Source organism: Lutjanus erythropterus, chromosome 14, assembly GCF_056507025.1.
Source record: "Lutjanus erythropterus isolate fLutEry1 chromosome 14, fLutEry1.hap2, whole genome shotgun sequence".
Classification (NCBI taxonomy): domain Eukaryota; kingdom Metazoa; phylum Chordata; class Actinopteri; order Lutjaniformes; family Lutjanidae; genus Lutjanus; species Lutjanus erythropterus.
The window spans coordinates 28,518,239-28,540,116 of record NC_139330.1 but is presented as its reverse complement, the minus strand read 5'-3'; the positions used below and the strand labels follow the sequence as shown (position 1 = coordinate 28,540,116).

The window sequence follows — 21,878 nt, the reverse complement described above, 5'->3', positions numbered from 1 at the left end:
CCATGCATCATAAACCCATAAACCCGGCGAGGAGAGATGGAAGGGAGAGAGGGAGAGATGGGAGAATGGGGGACAGAGGGAATTCAACAAGAGGAGAACATGGAGGGGTGAAAAAAGAGATGCAAATATGGATGATGGTTAACAGCGAAATGAGAGCAGGAAAAAGACAAAGAGGGAACAGGAGGGAGGAAACGTGAAGATCAGGAGGGAGCAGAGAGGATGTCAGAAGGCAGAGATACTGAAATATAGAGAGATAGAGAGAGAAAAAACAAATGTAAGCCCCTGAGGATTAACTCTCTCATTTCTCTATGGGGAAGAATAGGAAAAAAGAGGATTTCCACCTCCTATCCTCTCAGCCTTCCTTTGATATCTCTCCCTCTCTTTCTGTCTCATATTCTAATATCTTTAGTCTCTATTCATCGTGTTGGAACAGACTCGCTGAGCTTGCTAAAGCATGAACGCACATGGCTAACCTAGCTGGACACAAATCCCCGCTCTGTTGCTCTCTTTCTTCCCCCACTGCTTCGACTGATCAGTTTCAACTTGATCATCCGTTATTCTCCACATAATTTCACACATTTGTTGTGGACTTGAAGGCAGCATAAATTCTTTTTTTTTTTTTTTACCTGCCTCTTTTCTCCTCCGTCTGCAGCGGTTTGGCAGCTGCGTAAACTGTTGCATGGGGCCAATAACACACAACAGCGCTCATCATTGTTGTGGTCGGTTTAACGAGCTTTGCTAATAAGATGAACGAGCTTCCTGCTGATCAGTTAATGGCACGTTCACTGGTCCTCCGCAGTGTAGTAATTCACACTTTTCTCATGGAAAAAAAAAAACGCAGCTGATGTAATGTTGTTGTAAACGCTGGCCGGATTTGGAGGTTTTACAGCAGAGACATTTTGGCAAAGCAACACATTTGAGAGATTATGAAGTTTTTTCATTAGTATCCTGTCATGCACACATTTATTTTTGATTTTCAAAGGAGACTGAAGGTTCCCTTGCGCAATATGACACAATCTTGTTGTTGTTTTTTTTCGAGTACAGTGGTTTTCAAACTGGGGTCTGGGGACCAACAGTGGTCCTTGAATGGGCTGTTGGGGGCCCCCAACAAAAGGAGCAACACTTCAACTTTCATCATATTTTTTCTGGAAGTTGGATCAACAAGGGAAGAAATAGGTTTGGCTGCTTTGTTTGATAGTGATCCTAGTTTGGGCCATCTGAGTATGAGGACTTTATTATCATCAAACCTAAAAATAATAATTAAAAATATTCAGAGCGGATTTCTTAAAAAAATCCTCTCTTGTTCCATCCCAGTCTTGGAAGAATGGCGTCCTATCCAGTTCTTGTCAACCCACAGAGAAGTGTCTACAAAAAACCAGACCTATTGTTGTTATCATTGCCGCTCCCATTAACTTTTTTCCCGGCCCATCCCAGACCTTTATCACTAGTGAAATTGACTCTGATCCCGCAGGAATCCCACAGGAATTCTGTGGGACTGTAGACGACACATTCCTGTGTCATCAGTGGTCTAGTGTTATTGATTAGGCCTATATTTGTCCTTTTATTCCATAGTTTTAATTGTTTTTCTTAATCACCTTATCTAGAAATGTGATTTACAAATCAAGTTAGTGATATTCAAAAAAAATTGTTGAATTGTTGAGTTTTTCTTAACTTTTCTCTGTCATTTCAGCTTCTGGACTTAGCATCCTCATAATTCTAAATAAGACTGATGTGTCAGTATCAAGGTGTGATTTTTGAGCATTTCATTGGGTTACGAAACTTTTTGCCATTTTGCAGTGTTGTGGTTCAGCTCAGTCAGGATCCTCTTGTCAAGAAACATTTCCTACATGTGTGGGGATCACAGATGCTTTCACACTGCTGTTGAAATGGGATAGAAAATAAACAGTTTCACAGCTGTGGTGTGAAACAGGTTTTAAAGTGAAGCTCAAGCCACTGCAGGAATGTCTCAAAATTCTCTCCTTCCCTGCTGTTACTCGCCCCTTCTTCTGCCTTTTTTCCTCGTTTTCCCTTCACTCCAGTTCTCCACAGTGCTGCACACTTTACTGATCATCTTCTTCTCCTCCTTATATGTATTTTCTCAATCTCCGCTTTGATTGTGTGGTCACCTTTTTCTTGATTTCCACACGAAACCTGAATTTTATTTTAGCATTGTGATGTTGCTGCAGCTTCTCTGCATCATGACAAAGTGGTTAATTTATATTCCTGAATATAGCTTCATTCATTGACTGACACTGCTGCAAAATTGGTGCTAATATTTTACAATACAATCTCATGCCTTGAATATGAAGTCAGATTTTCACACAATCAGAGAAAATAAATTGTGCGTCGTCCTATAGTTCAGTTATAAAATCCCAATGCACCGCGGCGCCTCTTGCCCTGCACACTCTGCGCTCAATCATGCCGTGAATTAGTTTATTTTGACCAAACCAGATGGGCGGGCAAACAAGCCAAGATAGTTTTTTTGAGTTTTATTTTGTTTCTGTTGAGTTTGAAAGCTGACGATGTTAAAATCAGTTTTGCAAAGGGAGCCTGGTGCCTTTGACAAGAACAACAAAACACGCGTATCTGGTTGAATAAAATGTAGCTTACTCTTTCAAGGAATGTCTCTCAGTCTAGCAATCCTTTCCATAAAGTTGTCAGACACGTTAATAACAATCTGAACCAGTCACTGGCATGCCTCACCTGCCCCGCTGGGGTGAACTGGCTGACAGCGTGTCAAATGTGCTCCGTTTCTATCACTCTCCTCTGCTTCCACCATGGTTAGTTTTGTAGTTTGTGGTGATTTTGAGACTCACTTTGTAAAGTTGACAGCCTGCTATGTTGTTGCATTGCTCTATGTACAATGACGCAGCTAAAATCAAGAACTGAAACTTGTTTGCCAACCACGCATTTCAGTTTCTCTCATAAATTAACCATTAGCGCATATTGCCTCAAGGATATTTCTTTTAAACGAGTGTACCAGATAATATAAAAGTATACTTATGATTCCCCTTATTTAGAATTCTACATTGAAATGCTCTCTCTGCATTTTTATAAGCTTCTGTTTTATCCAGTTATTGTCATGCACACTGACCGAAAGGGAAAAAAATCTCAGTCAGCTGAGGGGTCTCCAACTGATGATTTCAATCTTCAACTTTCAGGGTTCAGCCCGATTATAATCAGTCTTCAATTGCTGTTTTCGCTGTCAACAGTCTACACCAGCAGCAGACACAAAGACACACAAATTTGCCCAAGCAGAAGAATCACAATATCTGGTAGCCTGTATAACTCTTTGTGCATTTTTAAAGATTGGGTCACAGTGCACTCATGGCAACCTCACAGACTTTATTGCCGAAGTATAAATCCTTCTTTATGTTTGCTTTATACCCCCCCCCCCTTTTTTTTCTTCTTGTGGTTATGTGGCCCCACTCTTTCTCTCTCTCCCCTACCTTTCTTCATTTCTTTGTGGTCGTCTGTCCCCGCTCCCCGAGCCTTTAAGAATCTGAAGTATTTTATTTTTCCTTTAGCCTCAAATCAATTCCAGACGCCACCATTTCCTGCCCCCCCACCTCTCTCTTTCTCTCCCTCCCTTAGGGGCTATAGACCAAAACCACACACAAACACACACACACACACACAGAAAAGAGTGAGAAAGACAGACTGAGAGGCATAGAGAGTCTCAGGTTTTGCTTACTTTTCCATAGCATAAATTCCTCAAACTTTCCACCCTCCCCCATTTCTATTCCAGGAATTGTGTCTGTGTTCGTGTGTGTCTATTCTTGTGATTAAGCAGCATCTTTTCCCAGTGACGATTCCCTTCTTCTCTCTGTTTGTCTTGGCACGTCTCCTGTCGTACTCGTATGTCTTTTTATCTGGCTCTCTCAGATTAAAAGGTGCAGTGACAGTGTCATGAATCTCTTGCGGCGGACGCGTGTGTACGCGACTGCGACCTCTGAACCTCTGCAGATGTCCTCAGCGAGTTGTTTTTGAAGTACTTCAGTCATTAACAATGTGTGGATGTGTATACACATGAAAACGGAGACTGGATGATTGATTTTGGATCCTTTTTGAAAGCAGTGCAACAATATGTTTGGCTGCATCTGAAGGGTCATGAGCCATTTAATCAAAGAGATTAAAAAAAGGGAAAAATCGGATAAACAAGAATGAAAAAAGCAATAATTCTGTGATGTTCTGCAGCACCATGTGATTATCCATATTCATTTTCCATTTCGAGGTATATTCCAAAAGTCTTCTGCTGTAATTACAGTGCTTTTCAAACGCTGTAATGCAAAGCTATAATTGCAAGGATGGATCCTACTGGACTGTGACAGAAAAAGAAGAGAAAGGATGAGAGATAGCCTATATACACTCCTAGAGAAAAAAATCATTCCAAAAGGATTCTTTTGAAGGGCTGAGGTTCTATCAAGAACCCTTTTTTGAATAACGGTTTCATCAAGAGTGTTTTGTAAGACTAAGGGTTCTTTTTCTTTTTGGGAGAAAGAGTTCTACAGTGATTGTTAAACTTCTTGAATGACTTTTTCTTCAAGGGTTCTTGATAGAACGCCCTGCCATTTAAAAAAAAAAAAAAAAAAAATCTGTCCTGTTCTATTTGAGAATCTTGGAACCTTGGTGCTATCTAGTGAGCCAGCCCTAAGTTTTAAGTGTGGAACCGTTGTAATCAAGGCTGTAATCAACAGAAGGTGCTGCACAATACACAACCTGTAGAATGTGATGCACTCAGTTTGGTTCTCAAGGAAAACCTGCTATTTTTTTGTTATGGCTGAGAACCAACTTTTCAGCCTCTGAATCGATTTATTTTGGTGGAAATGTTCAGAACAGTTCAAAATTAGGTTCTTGATCCATGGGAACCATGGTTCCATGTTGGTGGAAAAAGGCCCAGTGAGTTCTTGTTAGCACCCTTACAAGATGAAATAAAAGTGTTTGTGTTTCAGTTCAAGAACCGTTTTTGGCATTACCATGAAAAATAAAGTGGTTTGGAACCTGAAACGTTGGTTTCCAGCTAAAGAGACAAAAATAGCCAAAGTAACCAAAGTGGCCACGTCATATTCTATTCTAACCAGAACTCTCTCTGGAAGTGTTTCAAGTGAAACCTTTCTAAAAGGTTGCACAGGATAACACCTTTGTTTCAAAGAGTGTAGAAGAAGGAAAACAGACAACAACAGAGGGAGAGAAAGGGAAAGACAGAGCAACACAGAGAGGCAAAATTAAAGTGCTGGTTAATTAAGGATGCCCTCCAACACCACATTCATAATCTTTCCATTTAAGGCAATAACAAGTCAATTCTAACATAGTTAGTACAAGGTCTTTACACAACATTGCCTCTTTTTTTAATTTTCCACACTTTTAATTCCAGTGTTGGGCATTTTGGAGATTACTTGTCATAATTAACTGCGAGTATCCCTAATGTGGAGTTCATCTCTCCAATTGTCAGGAGTGAAAGGCCTAATAGGCACAAAGTTAAAGCCAATGAAGAAGGCATTCCCATGCAGGCCAATAGCCAATAAACAGCGGTCAGCAGGCTAATTGGAGCTACATTGTTTTGCCTCGAGCTTAAACTGTATCTCATCAGCCCGCCCGTTGTTTTTACTGTCTATTTCGGCTGCTCATTTGCAAGAACACAGAGAGCTGATTGGTTCGGTCATCAACTTGTTTTCAGCCCAGAGGATTTCCTCACGAATTCAAAAGGCCAAATCAAGAACAGCAGAGTGACGCACCCCGCTGAAACGCTCGCCCCATCACCACCATTGTTTATGTTCTCATTATGTTTCACTGCATTGAAAACATATTTTCCTTCCCCAAATTCATTGTCTCAGCTTTTCGTACAAAGGACAATGTTGGGAAGAGTTTGCGTGTTTGTGAATACAAAAAGTTGCAAAAAGCACAGACTTCACTGTTTAAGTTTTCTCAAGTGTGTTGAATGAATACTTAAATGAGTACTTATGTTTGAAGTAGTCTAACACTGCAAAGACAATAACCAATGCATCCTTTGATTAAATGCATAACATGAAATTAGGAGTCAGCTGTCTTATAGAGCTGAATCATGGTCAAAGCACTAAACAAACAATACTGATTCTCAAATCTATTAGCAAGTCACAAAACATGTTTTCCAAATGACTTTAAAAAGCCATCTCTGTCTCATTAGCAGAAAGAATTGTCCTGATTGCACATAATTTAGCACAAATTGCATATTATTTACATACAAATTAGTGTGATTCTCAGTAATTGAGGACGCTAATCAAACTGAGCAAAACAAAAATACACATGTAAACAGAGTTTATTTTTATGAAATAAAGAACTTTAAACAGAGTAATTTAGCTGTGAGTGTGAATTAGACAACAGTGGCAGAGTTAATTAGGTGCTAGTTAGCTGAATGCAACAAATTAAAGTTTGTGCGTGCTGTCAGTGCATTGTTTGTCTTCTTCAATAACAACTTTGTTTATTTGGCATTCTTCAAATTAACATAACATGTCACAACTTTTTTGTTGGGCCAGTAGAAATGTTGGAGAAGTTATTTATTAATTTCTTTTTCTAAAATGTAGCCTGGCATTACTGTAATAATGACAGAAAAAAGTGTGCAATTGATTACTTTTGAATTTCACATGGACAGGTAAAAAAAGTCCAGTCCAAGGTGTTGTCTTTTAATGTCTTGTTTCTCAGTCCCAAATCCTAAAATATTCAGTTTAATATAATTAATAAAGAAAAGAGTGAAATCTCCATATTTTGGAGGATGAAAACAACATTTCCTGCAGTTTTTGCATGAAAAATTAGTTTAACAATTATTTATTATATATAAATAGTTTAATACTTTAAGTCTTTTTAACCACTTGGATGGAGGGTGAACAAAGGGCAGGACTTAAACACCACAGTCAGGAGTTTGCGTTGAGTCACTAGAAATGGATGTCATGCCTGTTTTGGTGGAAAACAAATTAAACCGTGTCAGTTACAGTTTTACTGATATGTTCAGCATTTTTCCAGCTTGCTAGATATGTTACATATTACATATTTCATTTAGCCTTAAATTTCCCCCGAAAACAAGTTGCTTTTGCAAATAAGTTGTATATAAATGGAATTTAAAGAAGACAGGGCTGCAAACTAAGATATCATTCAAATATGCCTTTACACTTTTATGCCTGTGATGTGACTGGCATCTAACACAGAATTGTTATTGAGAGCCATTAAATAAGGAGTGAACACTTTCTGTGCCACATCTACAGATGACAAAGACTCGCAACATGATTATTTCCCTCCTCCTTTTCTTCCTGTGTCTGTACTGTTCCCGTGAGCAGCTTGCATTTAGCACTTTTCCTGAAATCATTGACCTGTTTCTTAACTGTTCTCCAAGGCCCTCAGCATTATTTACCAATTTCATTTACTGCTTCCAAGCTAAGTGAGTCCCTGCCCCTTCCACTCAAGGGCATCAGTGGATGCTTTTGTGTCTCCCAAGAGGAAACAGATCTGCTTCGCTGAGGAAACTGATCCTCTTCAGACTGTTCTCTCCATCAAAAATCTATCAAAGCTCCATGACACAAAGTACATTACCTTGGGAGAGATGGTTTAGTTGTGACTAATGCTAGTCCCTTCCACATCTACTGGTGGCGAACGCCTACACCCACTGTGTTTTTCACCTCTGACAGGCATAGACGCTTCTACAATAGGGTCACCAAGCCCCCAGATTTGGTGGCCAAAGTACATTTTGTCTCGTTCCATTCTTCCCATGAATTGTGATGTGGTGTGGTGTTTTCCAACGGCATAATTTAAGATGAAAAACTGGCCAGACATCTCCGCTAGTTCAGCAAAGTAATGGAACAAACAGCAGTACATTGTGTCCTTAGATGTGTCACGTTCTAACCACTTAACCTCCTGCTTCCAGTCACTCCTAGATTTTTGCCATTTCTTACTTTCATAGTCCACCTTTTGTGTTTCTGTTTCAACAGTTAGAGTCGACTTGATAAACCCAGATTTCACAAGCCCAGACATATCAGTCAGCTAGACGGTGATGAGTTAAATTTGCTGTTTTCATAGAATGTTAAACTAAAAAGAAAGGAATCTGGATGTTTGTGTGACTGTAATGTTGTGTTGATGAAGGCTTACATTATGGGGATAAAACTTGGTCAGTCATTGTGGTCAGTGAAGTTGTGCCATGCGCCTTTGACTGGGTGTTTGCACTGTGTGTCAGTGAAAAAAAATAGACAAGATCAAATACAGATTGCAGACTCATGACCCTGTTTGTCTGTCACTGTATTCTCCTTGATCTTTGTCAACGCAACTGTCTGATAAAGTAGGAATGCTGGGAAAGCTCAATAAACAGCATAATTATACACTGCTCAATCATTAGTTGGTTCGTTAATTTTTATTTCTGTGTAATAAATATGAGCAGAAGTAAACAAGCAAACCACTGTATTACAAAGCACCAACACTGTCACTCAGGAAAATTCAAAGATTTCAAATAAACTGTCCACTAAAAACTATTACAAACTTAAAATCAATCATGTTAAAGAGTTGTTTTTTTTCTCTCATCTCCCAGGGTTTCTCTGGGTAATAGCTAATCTAGAAATTTCATATGTGAACAGCCAACTCAGTCTTTGTGCATCATCCATATTTACTAAATAAATACATGATGTTACATTCTTCAACAGTACTGCAGTGTTGCACAGCTCCCAGTAAAAAGGGCAGTAAAAAAAAAAAAAAAAAGGGAATCAGTATCGGCCAAACAGCATGCCGACCAAACCCACTTTTTTTTCTGCTATACTGACATATCTTTCAGCAGTAAAATACCAGATCTCAGCTGGGCACATACGGATTTTTGCTTTTTGGATACATTATATGCAATATAATTCTCAACACATATTACATCATCCTGAAAGTATGCAGTTTTGGTTTAGATTGGATTTTGATTAGATCAAACAATAATTTGATGCACTAACACATACTATTTAGATTTCCATGTCCTGGACAATAACGAGCACTAGAACATTCAGTAATTTGTTCCCTTTCATGTAAAACGATACTAATGATGTAAAAGTGAGGTTGATTGGAGATAATAGTACATGAAGAAACTGTGTGTGCGTGTGTGTGTGTGTCTGTAAACAGCAGACGTGGGGTCTTGTGGGTGGCAATTAGCACTTGAATTTCACTAATGGCTTAACAGGAATCAGCAACCTCACATGTGTGGACACACACTAACAAATGTATTACACACATACGAGTATGCATGCAGACACACACACACACACTGGGAAGACTAACTTTGCAGTAACTGTGGGTCTGGACTTGCTAGCCTCTCATTAATACCTATTTTCACAAATGCTGAGAAAGCTTTGCAGCTCTGTCTTTGTAATCGCTTCACCACACACACACATTCGCACACACACACGCACACACACACACACACACACACACACGCACACACACACACACACACACACACACACACACACAGGCCTATTAGTTCCTCTAATTGAAAGGCAATTAAGCCTCAGGTTTCGTGGTGTGAGCTAAACGCTGGGTGTCTGTTTTCAGCACCGCTCTGTTTTTAAGCTTTTAACAGACCACAAAGAGCCGGCCACCGAAACGAGACACCCAAAGTGAACCGACACTTTGTCTGTCGGTCCGTCTTACTGACTGTCTTTCTTTTAGTTTTCTGTGTCCCCTCAGTCTCTCGTTCTGTAGTTCTTAGTTTTCATATAATCCTTTTTTCCCAAAAAATATAACAATAATGATGCTTGTCAAGCCTATATTCTCTGGTGGAAATCTTGTTATCTCTTCTAGCTTTCAAGACTCTAATCCATTTGCTTGAATGCAGCAGACAGAAACTACTGTGATTTAAGGTATTTGCAACATCTCACAAGTTAGTGTAAAATCCACTTGACAGTTGTTTAACAAAAAAAACACAACCGTTCTTTGTGTTCATTTATGTTGGTTGTCTTTCTCTCATTCTCTCTGGTTGGTTTATTTCATTCCTCCCTCATCTCGTTAAATCTCTGCTCGCAGAACTGTCACTTGAAGGAACGAGATGTTTAAAGAAAAGAACAAAAAAAGAAAGAAAACTTAGAGTCCACAGCTTTGCATATACAGCAGAGTAGCAATGGGATTTGTCTTGGAGAGCAGGAGCGGAATTCTACAGTCAGAAAATCTCATTTTAAACCTCATATGACCCTCTTTCTCATCCCGGTATAAGAATGGAAAAAATGATCACATCTGGTTCAACTAATGTTTAGGGTTATAGAGAGGTCCACTGGCTGGAGGGGCTTTTGTGTGAGTGAATGGATGCAGGTTTTAGTCCAAGCAATAGCCAGTTGTTGTGTGTTTGAGGCGTCCTTGAGAGCATCTCCGCAGGCAGGATCTTCAACCCGAACTGGTCAATTTACTGTAAACAGCTCTGGACTCTTAGATCAGAACAGAAATGGCTTTATAACAACTTGATGTGGTGATGACCTGGGCCGGCCTGATATAATGTCAAGTTTTACCACGAGGTGTCACTCATGACTCAGCTTCTCTTGAGGAGAAGATAAGAGCCCATGAACAAGGCCGGTTTGAGTAGAGTCGCAAGTCAGCAAGTTGCAAGTGAAAATGCTGCACAATAAAAGATTAGATAAGAAGTTAAGGGGTTGTGTCCACTGAAATGATTTTAATTTGAAATAGATATAGGAAGTGTTGCGTTCGTAGGGCTGTCACAATTCTCCAAATCCACAATTTGATTTGGCATCAGATTTTAATATCAGAATTTGATTTAATTTAAATTTTTTAGAGTCTTGACTTGTAAAGATCAACAGATCATTGGTTTTATGTCCTGACAACTGTCATTTACAGTTTCATTGTATCTTTTTAAAACTTCTTTAAAAAGATCTAAGTCTATAATTTATCAAGTGGGATATAACTTCATCTTCATCAACTTCATCCTTGAAGTGTTGTTTTTTCTATGGACACACGTCAGATGCTGCTGAAAATGGTAAAATCACCTATTTAAAACTTTCAACAGATGCAGCTGCCCTCATATCCACAGGTAGACTGTTCCAGAGGTACCTGTCATACAAGAACGCATATTTTCTATAAAAACCAAACTTCAGTGAAAGGGTGTATTACATCTGATATGATTTTTTTCTGTCTCAGCTCAGCAAGTTCAAAATGACGCAGTGTCCTAAAATCCTCTGCCCTGCCACCATCTTGGTTCGTGTCAGAACAGACTCGCCACCTTGCCAAATGACACCAATGTGGCAGGAACAAATGATGATACAGTGGCTGCGAGAACACAGAGGGGACGAATGTCGCCTTTGGGCCGCGCCGTAGGAACAAACAACACATTTTGCATCCACTTCCTGTTCATGTCAGCCGCTTAGCTAACTCCGACATAATCCTTTAGTGTCGTGGCTCGGGGACAGTCGATGCTCACTCTGGTCAATTCAGAACGGAGACAGCAACTTGCCAAATGTGAGTCAGCAAATCGAGTTAAAGTCATGGCAACCGTGATGTGTTAAAACTCATCATAAATTATCACTGTCAAAAAGCCACTTTCCCAGTGTTTACAGTGGTCAACATCCATTATGTTAACACAGATAGTTGTGAAAATCGGCCTTTCGGCCATATCAGTTTTATGGATAAAAATCTATCCAAACAGCACCTGACAAAGCCAAATGATTAAAAATGGGTTTGCTCTGTAGATGAATGCAGGGGTGACTCGGGACATCCGTAATTTTCAAGATCGGACCATTTGAAAGCAGGGCACAAAATTAGCACTTGAAACCTGCCAAAAATGGTAAAATATGCAAGTGGCTGGTAGATTTGCTTCACTCACAAACCAAAAAAGGCTTCTATTGAGTGGCTGGTAAAATTTGAACCCTCACTGGCCATTTGGCTCGTGCACAAAAAAGTTTGCACCCTTTTAGAGAGGCCTTGTACAATGTAAAAAGGACTGAGGCTGCACATAGAAATATACCTGTAGCTCTCTATCCTTTAATTCTCATATATATATATTATTTCTTTTCTACACAATGTGCACAGAGTAAGAGCATTGTTTGCTTACATATCCCTGGCACAGGCAATAAGTGAGGACAGCGGGGGGGAAAAAGTGTGAAAACACACGCAAAGTCAGCTTCATACACAATCACACACAGTGTGCCAAGACAGGCGGAGATATATATCACATTCGTTCATGAATGAATCACCTTTATTACTACTGACCCCTAGAGAGAGAAGAAAAGAAAGAAAGTTGGAGCGAATGGAGGGGAAAAGAAGCAGGGTCAAGTCTGTTTTTTTCCTTTTTTTTGTAGTTTCCAGGCATTTTCCAATGTTATTTTAATGCTGCTGTTGGAGGTTTGGCTCAGCGAGACGGGGGAGAAAAATTAAGGGATAGACAGAGGCAGAGACAGAGTAGGAGCGATACGGAGAGCACGACAGCTCTCATTGTTGTTTAATGGTTGAGTCTTAGACACAAGTCTCCCACATGTCTCAGACAGAGACACAGAATGAGTAAAAGGCAGCTCAGTGGTTGATCACGGTAATCCAAATTGTTTTGGGGAAATACGGTTTAGTCTTGTTTATTGAACACCAGGTTTTACGTATCAGTCTGACCTTGAGAGGGTTTTTTAAAAAGCGTCTTTGTCAAAACAGCGCATAAGAAAAATTATACAGAAGATCTGTTCAAAGAGGCACACACTGCTTCTACAACATCTTTCCACTTACTGAAGACAATGTGTTTAAAGTTTCAGATTTCAATTGCAATTCAACTGCAGAGAATCAAACCACAACATTTGACCATGCATATCTAATTGTGCAGACTTGGAGCCAGTGTCCAAATGTCTCTGAGCGCCAGCATCTTTTTAAAAATTCATCCCAATGAGGAGTGCACGTCTGCGGCGGCGTGCAGCTGCCTAGAGAAGTAGTGCTGCGGCCAGCGTCCTTTTTCAAGTGCTCTACTTTTTTATGTGGACACTCGGAGCACGTCCATTTAAAAATCTCATCGTCATGGTCATTTTTTTTTAGGCTAGCAATCATAGATGGGCACTTATTGCCCTGGTAACCAAGAAAATGGTTTGCCTTTCTCTTTTGTTTTTTTTTATGTGTGCCAGACAGTGTCTCAACTCATGTCTGTGCAGGAGTGCGGAGAGACAGACATTTTGAAAAGTCTCTGAAACTAACTGTGGTTTGAATTTTAGTGTCTCTCCTGTGCAACTGTTTATGCTTTAAGGTATCTACATTATTTTACTGTTAAACGCTTTCATCTGCAGATGAAAACCAAACATTTCCTGATTTTGCCGCTTTTTAATGAAAGCTTTTAGATAGTTGAATATTGGGGGACATTTATTGTGGATTTATAAGATATTGTTGTCTTAGAAATAAAACCCACATGCAGTGTTTATTTTGCACAGAGCTCTGCAGCATCCTGACAGCACCATTCAGCCAGGAAGACATGCAACAAAATAAAGAAGTATAACGGTATAACCGAAACTATCATAGAAACTGTCTCCATTTATCACAGTTGGTAGAATGCTACCATGTACTTTGTTTCGGTTAATCACAGCTGGACAGCTATGATCACTACTCTCACTGAAGAGGCCCAGCATGAGACACAATCAGAGAGAAGAAGAAGAAAGACGGCTTGACAAAAAAAAGACATGCATTTACCTACTCAAACAACCTTTCACTGCAGATCCTCTGTTAAACACCATTAAAGTGACTGTTTGCTAATCACAGTGGTCCATGTTCAAATGGCTTTTGGTGCAAAGTAAAACAATATGAGACAGATGAAAGAAAATGACAAGAATCTGAGTGTGTTTTACTTTGAGTTTGAAGGAGATTCACTCCTGTGTTTTAAGCCTGAACACCCGACTCAAACGCCACTCACATGTTCATGTTCACATATAATCTCACCATCACATTCAAACTAGGGTTGGGTGACATGTTTTTTCTACCCTCCGTAGAAGCATCCAGTGCAGGTTTGTTTTCCATTAATGAACACTGATATCACAAAGGACGATTTGATGTTAGCGTGTGCATCCATATTTTTTAAACATTTTCAGCATATTTGAAAATGCAACTGATAACTGTAATAATGTTGGTCATAATCGTGATATGAAATGTCTATACTGTTTCATCTCTAATCAGACACTCAAATGGACAGTCATAGTTTTCTATAAACAAATGCACACATGTGATGTGATTGTACAGTTAGTGAGAATATGTCAGCATGCATTTTTTTTAACTGCTGTGACCTCTGTGACACACACACACACACACACACACACAGTGTGGGTCTAGCTACCCACTAATGTTAGCCAATGAATCACAGTAGTCAAGTCCAACACTTGACTCATAGATTCACAGCAGCGCTACGAGCCCAGGGGAATGGTACACACACACACACACACACACACACACACACACACACACACACACACACACACACACACACACACACACACACACACACACACACACACACACAGTTCTCTATTCTAATGCGACTCTTGAGTCATGTATTCAGACAGAGGAAGTGGTCTGGCCAAAAGGCATGCTCGCCCTGGGGAGTCATTATCACTGTCTGTTTCTGTGTTGCATTTTCTGTCTCTCCGTCTCTGCCTCTGTGAGCCATTAGGGACATCAGTAAAGGAAAGAAAACAACAAAAGACTATCAGACATAGAAAATGTGTGTAGGACCATCCAGGATTCCCAATCCATAAATGTTGACGGTGCTTAAAACTCACCAAATCTGCTTGCTTAACAAGAAATCAATGCACAGGACATTTAAAGTGCTATTTAACCATCAAGTTAGTTTTGGAGTTGCAGAGTTTGGGAGATATTGCCTGTAGAAATGCTGCCTAATAAGTGCCATCAACACCAAGGATTATAACTATAAAGATATAGTTCCGAAATCATTCCGTCTCAAATGGATAGAGGAGTCCACACCACAACTATAAAGCTGCAGACGAGAACCGTTTTAGAACTATATAGTTACAGTCCTTGTTGTGGACAGCCCTATATAATTAGACTAACTGATACTTGGCTTTAAAAAAATATATATTTGAAAAAACAAGACAATTGTCTCTTTCCAGAAATAATGAACTGCTTACTTAAGATAATCCGCAGACATTGTTGTGAGCAGTTTCATGGATGAACTACTTCCTTTTTAGGGTAGAATCAACTGGAACTACTTTTTTTTTTCGGCTGGAAAGAAAATAGTTCCCACATGAAACTGTTCACAGCATGATCTGTGGAGTAACCAGGTCACGACACCAGTGTTTAATTGTTCAAACGTATTTATTCGAGTGCCATTTAGTCCCATCATATTTAAGAGGAGGCAGACATCTCTACGGCTGATATCTCCAAAATGGATAAAAAGCATTACAGGCCAGAGGAAAAAATGTTGCTGTTTTTTTATTATTTTGTGGTGTCCCTTTAACTTGTTCCCCAGCTTGTCTGAGAGGAAATAATTTTCTAGCACTTGCTTTATTTGAATTTGACAGCAAGGTTATTTCATTGTCATCAAGCAAGTCACACATTTTCATATTCACAGCCACGTTGAGTATTTCTGAGCTGTCACTCCGTTATCAATCCGTTTCATTATTATTGTTTTTTTTTTAATGTGTCTGGCTTGACAGTTTTTGAGACAGATAACAGATGACCAGTAGCAGGGTATCAGGATATTGGTAAAGCAATTTATTTTGGACTTGCTTTATTTTTACTTGTTAAATAAAGCAGACGCTTAATTTGACACATAAATGACAGTTTGAGAGGCCGTTAAACAGAATCAGCCGAGCAGGTGTCAGCTCATTGCACAACAAGTGCTCGCCATGGTTTATAATTGTTTTGCTTGTTGTTGTTTTTAAGGCTTCCTTGAAGTTTCAGCTCGCTCCCTGTTCAAATTCGCAAATGACTTCGCCTGCAGGTGACAACTTCCAAGAATAGATATTCCTGAGTTCTTGCTTTTGTTTTCTTGTTGTAAATTGTTTAGCCACTTTTAAGTTTCTTAACTCAAATTGGACACTGACAAAAACAGGGAGATAATACCAGCTATTTATACAACTTCATTTCTAGTTACTTTTAAGCCTATATCATCTGGAGTAAAATAATGAAATGAAACAAGATCTTCATCTGCTCTATTCTCTATTTGATCCAAAAAGAAATTGTGATTAGGGCTGCAACTCATTATTTTCATTTTTGATTAATCTGTTGATCGTCTTGATTTATCGATTAGTTGTTTGGTCTAAAAAATGTGAGAAAATATGGATAAATCTTGATCAGTGTTTCCCAAAGCCGAAGATGATATCTACAAATGTTTTGTTTTGTCCACAACCCAAAGATTCGGTTTGCTGTCATGTAGGAGTAAAGAAACCAGAAAATATTCACATTTAAAAAGCTAGAATCCGGGAAATCTGCCTTTTTTTTTTCCTTAAAAAAATGACTCAAACTGATAAATTGATCATTAAAATAGTTGGTGAGTAATTTAATAGCTGACAAGTAATTGATTAATTGCTGCAGATCTAATTGTGATATTTGATTTTGTCCCAGTCACCCTGCACCAGTATTTAATCTGCAGCAGTTCATCATATTCTATTAGATCTTATGTTTGTACTACTTGAGAATGTACAGTGGTATTTTATATAAAATGTGTATATTGAAATATATATGGAATATTGTTGCAAAACCTTAAAGTAAATATAATATTTACAAGCCATATTACCCAGCAGTATTTTCAGTTCAGTCCAAGATGTGCTGCATAAATCTGGCACCTTGCTGCAGCAGTGGCAGAGACTAAAAGACTTAAATGATGGACAGGGACAAACACACACACACACACACACACACACACACACACACACACAGAGAGAGAGAGAGATACACAAACACATATGCACATCAATCAAAAGACTCATGGATAATTAGCCAAATGATGAGGCGGTATGGGATTAACTGTCAACACTTCCTGGTTGACTGGTCATGTGGTCAACAGGAGCCAATGAGCCCTGAGGGAATTTTCTCATCTAATGAGCTCGTGGATATTAAACACACACACGCACACTTGCATATAGAACCAGTATTCATATGGCTCAGGCAAAGGAAGAACAGCAACATATAGGTTAAGACAGAAGACAAAGGAAATTTAGATGAATGAAGCACAGACAGAAAGAGTCCCAGAGAGTCACACCACGAGAGATTGTCTTCACAGCTATTTGTTGCTGCTGTAAAGGGATTTGTGCACACAATCACGCTCTGTGTTTGCTTCTCGCATGTGTTAAATGATTTTGGAATACTAACGGCTTTGGTGCAATTATTTCGAAGTCTAATTTGGCTGTGCTGGCATTGTTCGGATGCCTGGCTCTTCAGAAAGAGACACTGCAGGTCTGTGAGGAATATAACACGGAGGATCTTCAGTTGTGTCCCAAATCTCCTGTAGACTACGGCAGGCGTTACAATGGAGCTTCACTGGAGATGTAGCCGAGCACAAATGATGCATCATTAACTACTGGGCTGGGGAAAGAGATATCTGACATATAGGTGCAGGTCAATTAAGTGCTTTTATTGCCTGAAGTGAAATCAGGCACTTTAAGTGACCATTGTTAGTCATATAAATCCTCCCAAGACTAAGAAGAAGAACGTTTGACATATTTTCATGAGTTGTTTGTTTGTTCTACATAATTTAAGTAATTGTGATGCAAGAAGCATATTGCAAAGAAAACAAGGCATCAATCTGATAATGATAAGTCTTCATTTGCTCTGCATTTCAATTTCATTATTTCTCATTTGATGAATATTGGAAACAAATAGAAAACAAATTGTATAATCTGTCTTTTTCACAAACAGTTTAACAATAAAGTAAAACTTATATTCATTCAAAACTCTGCTTAGTGGGTAAATGATGACATGAATGGCATATTAGGAAGCAGTTCTTGGTCTTTGAGATGCATCATGCACCATTTTTGGGATATGAAGTTGTGTAGTACCTTTTCATCTCCTTGTTTGGATGTTGCTCAACAGACCAATTGCTCACCTTGTCCTTACTACTGAATTTCCCTTCATCTCAATGATCCGCACCACACTGTGGCTGGGACAACAGCTCCTCAGCCAGTACCAGCTCAAAATCAAAATACTGCAACCTCTCATTTGGTTGGTGGTCTGACCTGTACTGGATCCAGCAGTTTGCGCCAGCCAGATCAAAGACGTTAGATATAGGCTGTTCACATGGTCAGAAAGATCAAAATCTCTTCTGCCTCACTCAGTGTTCTATTTCTTGAAGTATGGGAAATATTTGAAAGTGAGAAGAAGCAAATCCACTGTCTCTCACAAAAGACATGGGTTATAGGTTTTGGCGATATCTAAGAAACTGGCATATGAGGATGTCCAGTGTGAAACATTGTGATAGATGATCATATTGTTGCTGGGTTTAAAAGGGTCTTTATCTCAGCATCACATGTCGGTAACTGAAATTACTAATGGCAATGGTTTCTTTTATATTTTCTCTTTTTTTTCCCCACGTCCAAAACATAACGGGCCATTAAATCACAATGTTACGACGGTAGAGGGATCAGTGGTTAATGACCGTCAAGATGGATGATGGCATCTTCCATCAAATTTAAAATTTTCGAAAGCATGAAATTACTATACACTTCTAAATATCTTAATATAATATAGTTAAGACTCATTTCTAATAAAAAAAACACATCTTTATGAATAGCAGGACAATAGAGCTTTCTAAATCTGATCTTAACAGCTTTACTGCCAAAAATGGCTGGAATTACCTTTAGTCCACTATTCTGTGGATCTTGCTATCATTTGATCCGTTCCTTCATTGCTCTCATCAAATTAATTTTACAACATGCTCATATTGCAAGACTTTTCATTAAAATTGCAGTTAAGGCATTTCATTGGCATTCATCTAGAGTGTCTTGTAATGAGCAAGCAGTTTCTTGCTCCACAGGTCAGGAGTGTTGATGGACACATTGGATTCTGTACAGATCAAATTTCGCCTCCCGCCTGCTGATTCATTCGCTGCAAAGATGCCTGAATCATCACCTGTACAGTGTTCAGTCGATCAAAGTGAAACCCACGTTCAGGAGTTTGAGGGAGAGTCATGATCATTGTCTGCCTGAAATGACTTTCATGAATCCTCATTTCGCTTTACATTACTTTAATTGTGTTGGAGGGGGCTGTAAATAGAGCAGTACAGTGACCTGGCGTTGTACATGAGCTGCACCTCCCACTCTGAATCAGTCTGTGTCTAATTGAATTAAAGCTAATGAGTTTACAGACAGCTTTGTCTGGGTAATTAGTGCAATGTCCTAATCAACACAACAACTATTTAAGAAGTAAGATCCAACTGCAGTTAATGAACATTACACTCTACAACAGACAGGAATGAGTGATTGCTTTTGCTGTTAGTTTTTTATAAAGATCAATCTGTGCAAAGCAAAACTTTTCAGCAGAATGTAAATTTGCACACTTGCTTTATTTCTAAGCAGTAATTTCATTGTTATGACCATCATGTACTTTTTCCTGTGCTCTCTTTTAGGCTTGAAGGAGTGAACAAGTCGTGAGAGTGAAGAAGAAAAACGGAAGTCGGTGATGAATATCCGCACCAACTGGCCCCATCTCAGCTAATGAACTAGGGAGTTCATCAACAACATTTCCTTAGCAAAACCAGGATATCACCTCAGTGGGAGCGGAGCTCCACTGAGAGGAACCAGAAAGTCGGGGGCAGAGTGAAGTGCACGGTTGCTCAGGTTGGGCAAGATGGCGATGCTGAAGCAGCAGGGTCTCTGGCTGGTGAGGGCCTTCCTGGTGCTGGTCGGAGTTTCTGCGCTCTGTAGCGTTGCACTAGGAACCCCGAGAGGAAATGACTCTTTGGATCAAAGGGGCCACAGACACAGACATTCAGGTATGACAGAAGCAACAAGGCTTCCTTATCATTTGGCTTCGACATGTGTCGCATAGGACTTTTTCCCCAAATCTGGCTGGATCAGATCAAAACAACCTGAAACCGTAGAGTTGGGCATACAGAGTACGATCTGAGCCACCTTCTGACCTGATTTTTGAATCACATCACTCATTTTAGAAGAGGACGGAAATTCAGCTTTGTTAGGTGTCACAGTGAGTCCATTCCCTCTGCAAAATAGACAAGCCCTGCTGTCCATGTCTTCCTAACAACCTGCAAGTCTATATGTTTCATGTATGCTGGCACACAGATTACTGAGGCAGCTTGTTTATTCCTTGTCATAACTATGAATCAGCCTTAGCATTACTGCCAGCAAGCTAACTTCTTGCTTTACACATTAAGTGTGAGCACTGTGGTTGTGGTTTGATGATTGGACCACACAGTGTGGGCACATTAATCGTGATCTTTGGCTTTACATCGCAGACAACTGCCTCATACAGTAGAAGTTGGAACGAAACAACAACGTTTCTAAAATCGTACAGTGTATGCCCAGCTCAACTGTGATACATTCTGGAGTAGTATTTCTCTTCCAGACAGATGGTCATGCACGTCACTTTCTTTTCATGATATTTGTACATTTTCAAACTGACAGTGATTCCTTCTTTCAGTGTTGTTGTTACCATTCAAGTTGTTAACCAACTTAAGCAAAGTTAAATTACATTTATGACTTGGGAAGCACTACATTCACATTTCCTTGTTAACAATGTGGTCTTTTACTCTAAACATTTTCCAAGACAGTTCAGACAATCAGGCAATCAGTGTATCTGCACTCAGATGTATTTTTGCTCTATCCAATTACACTTTAAATCTTTTTGTCTTACCTTTGCCCAAATAGCAAATATTTATTTAGCTATTCATTTTTTTCCATCGAGGCGCCCTTCATTTACAGATGTTCACACGTGGCAGCTGCTCAGTACAACCACAGCCTGCCACTGAGCGGCTGTACTGCAACAAACAGAGGTTAAGTGCCTCACTTAGAGCCACCTAAAAAACTGCCTGTTGAAGCGTGTGTCGTTCTCACCACCCACCCACATTTTCTCAGCTGGGATTTGAACTGGTGACCCATAATTCAAAAGTGGGCCTCTCTGTTCATGAGGTTACTGCTTCCCACCCACTGTTAAATTCAGACTATTGAAAATATTCTCAGAGAACGAACTGCAGTTGTGGCGATAATTCATTCATTCAGCACAGAGTGACCTAAATGAGCCTTTTCATTTTGCTTCCAACCATTTAAAAAAAAATGAATGAAAGCCCACAATAAGTGCACTTTACACTTAAATTGGTTACTTAACAGAAAATGCAGTATATGTTTAAGGGCAAAATATTAATATATTTGTTGTACTAAATCAAAATGACTATTATATGCCATTAGGTATTAAGGAAATATCCTAGATTGAAATACCAGCTTCTATGACAACTAGGGCTAAATTACGATACCAGGGTGCTACCAACACCAATGGAGTACTTCAAGGTTTCTTGCAGGGATTGGTTGTGAACAAAACCATGTACTTGGTGCCAAAAGGATTGAATGCAGGTATCATTTCACTGGAGATGTTTTGATATGACCTGGCACTGGGTTATTTCATTCAATACCTTAAAGGCATTGAGTGCTGATACCCAGTCTTACTGACAATGCTACAGCATGTTCTTCTTTGAAATTTCCATTTCAGTCCTGAAAGCTTTGGTTTGCCCGATTCATATTTATAGGAGTTTAAATTAATGCAGAATGTTCAACAAATGTGTTATTGTCTCTTTAAGAGTTGTAAGAAATCAATAATGATCTTGTAGAAGTTGTAGATGTTTTTTATTGGTTAAATTGAGAAATATGTTAGTGGAGTCAGAGTCAGTCAGAGTGGTTTTGGGGTTTACATCAAGGTACAACTGACAGTTAGGAACAATTGATCAAATTACAGTGAACTCATCGCCGCTTGTA

The 21,878-nt window shown here is 39.3% G+C and overlaps 1 protein-coding gene across 1 annotated transcript in view; it reads left to right on the top strand.

Moving 5' to 3' along the window:
• cdh11 (cadherin 11, type 2, OB-cadherin (osteoblast)) overlaps positions 1–21,878 on the top strand; it is a 130,839-nt gene that overhangs the window by 68,571 nt on the left and 40,390 nt on the right. Inside the window, exon 3 of the mRNA XM_084735322.1 lies at positions 19,523–19,888. Within this exon, the coding sequence (XP_084591448.1) occupies positions 19,744–19,888 (145 nt within the window). The 5' untranslated portion in view covers positions 19,523–19,743. The remainder of the gene's footprint in view (positions 1–19,522; positions 19,889–21,878) is intronic.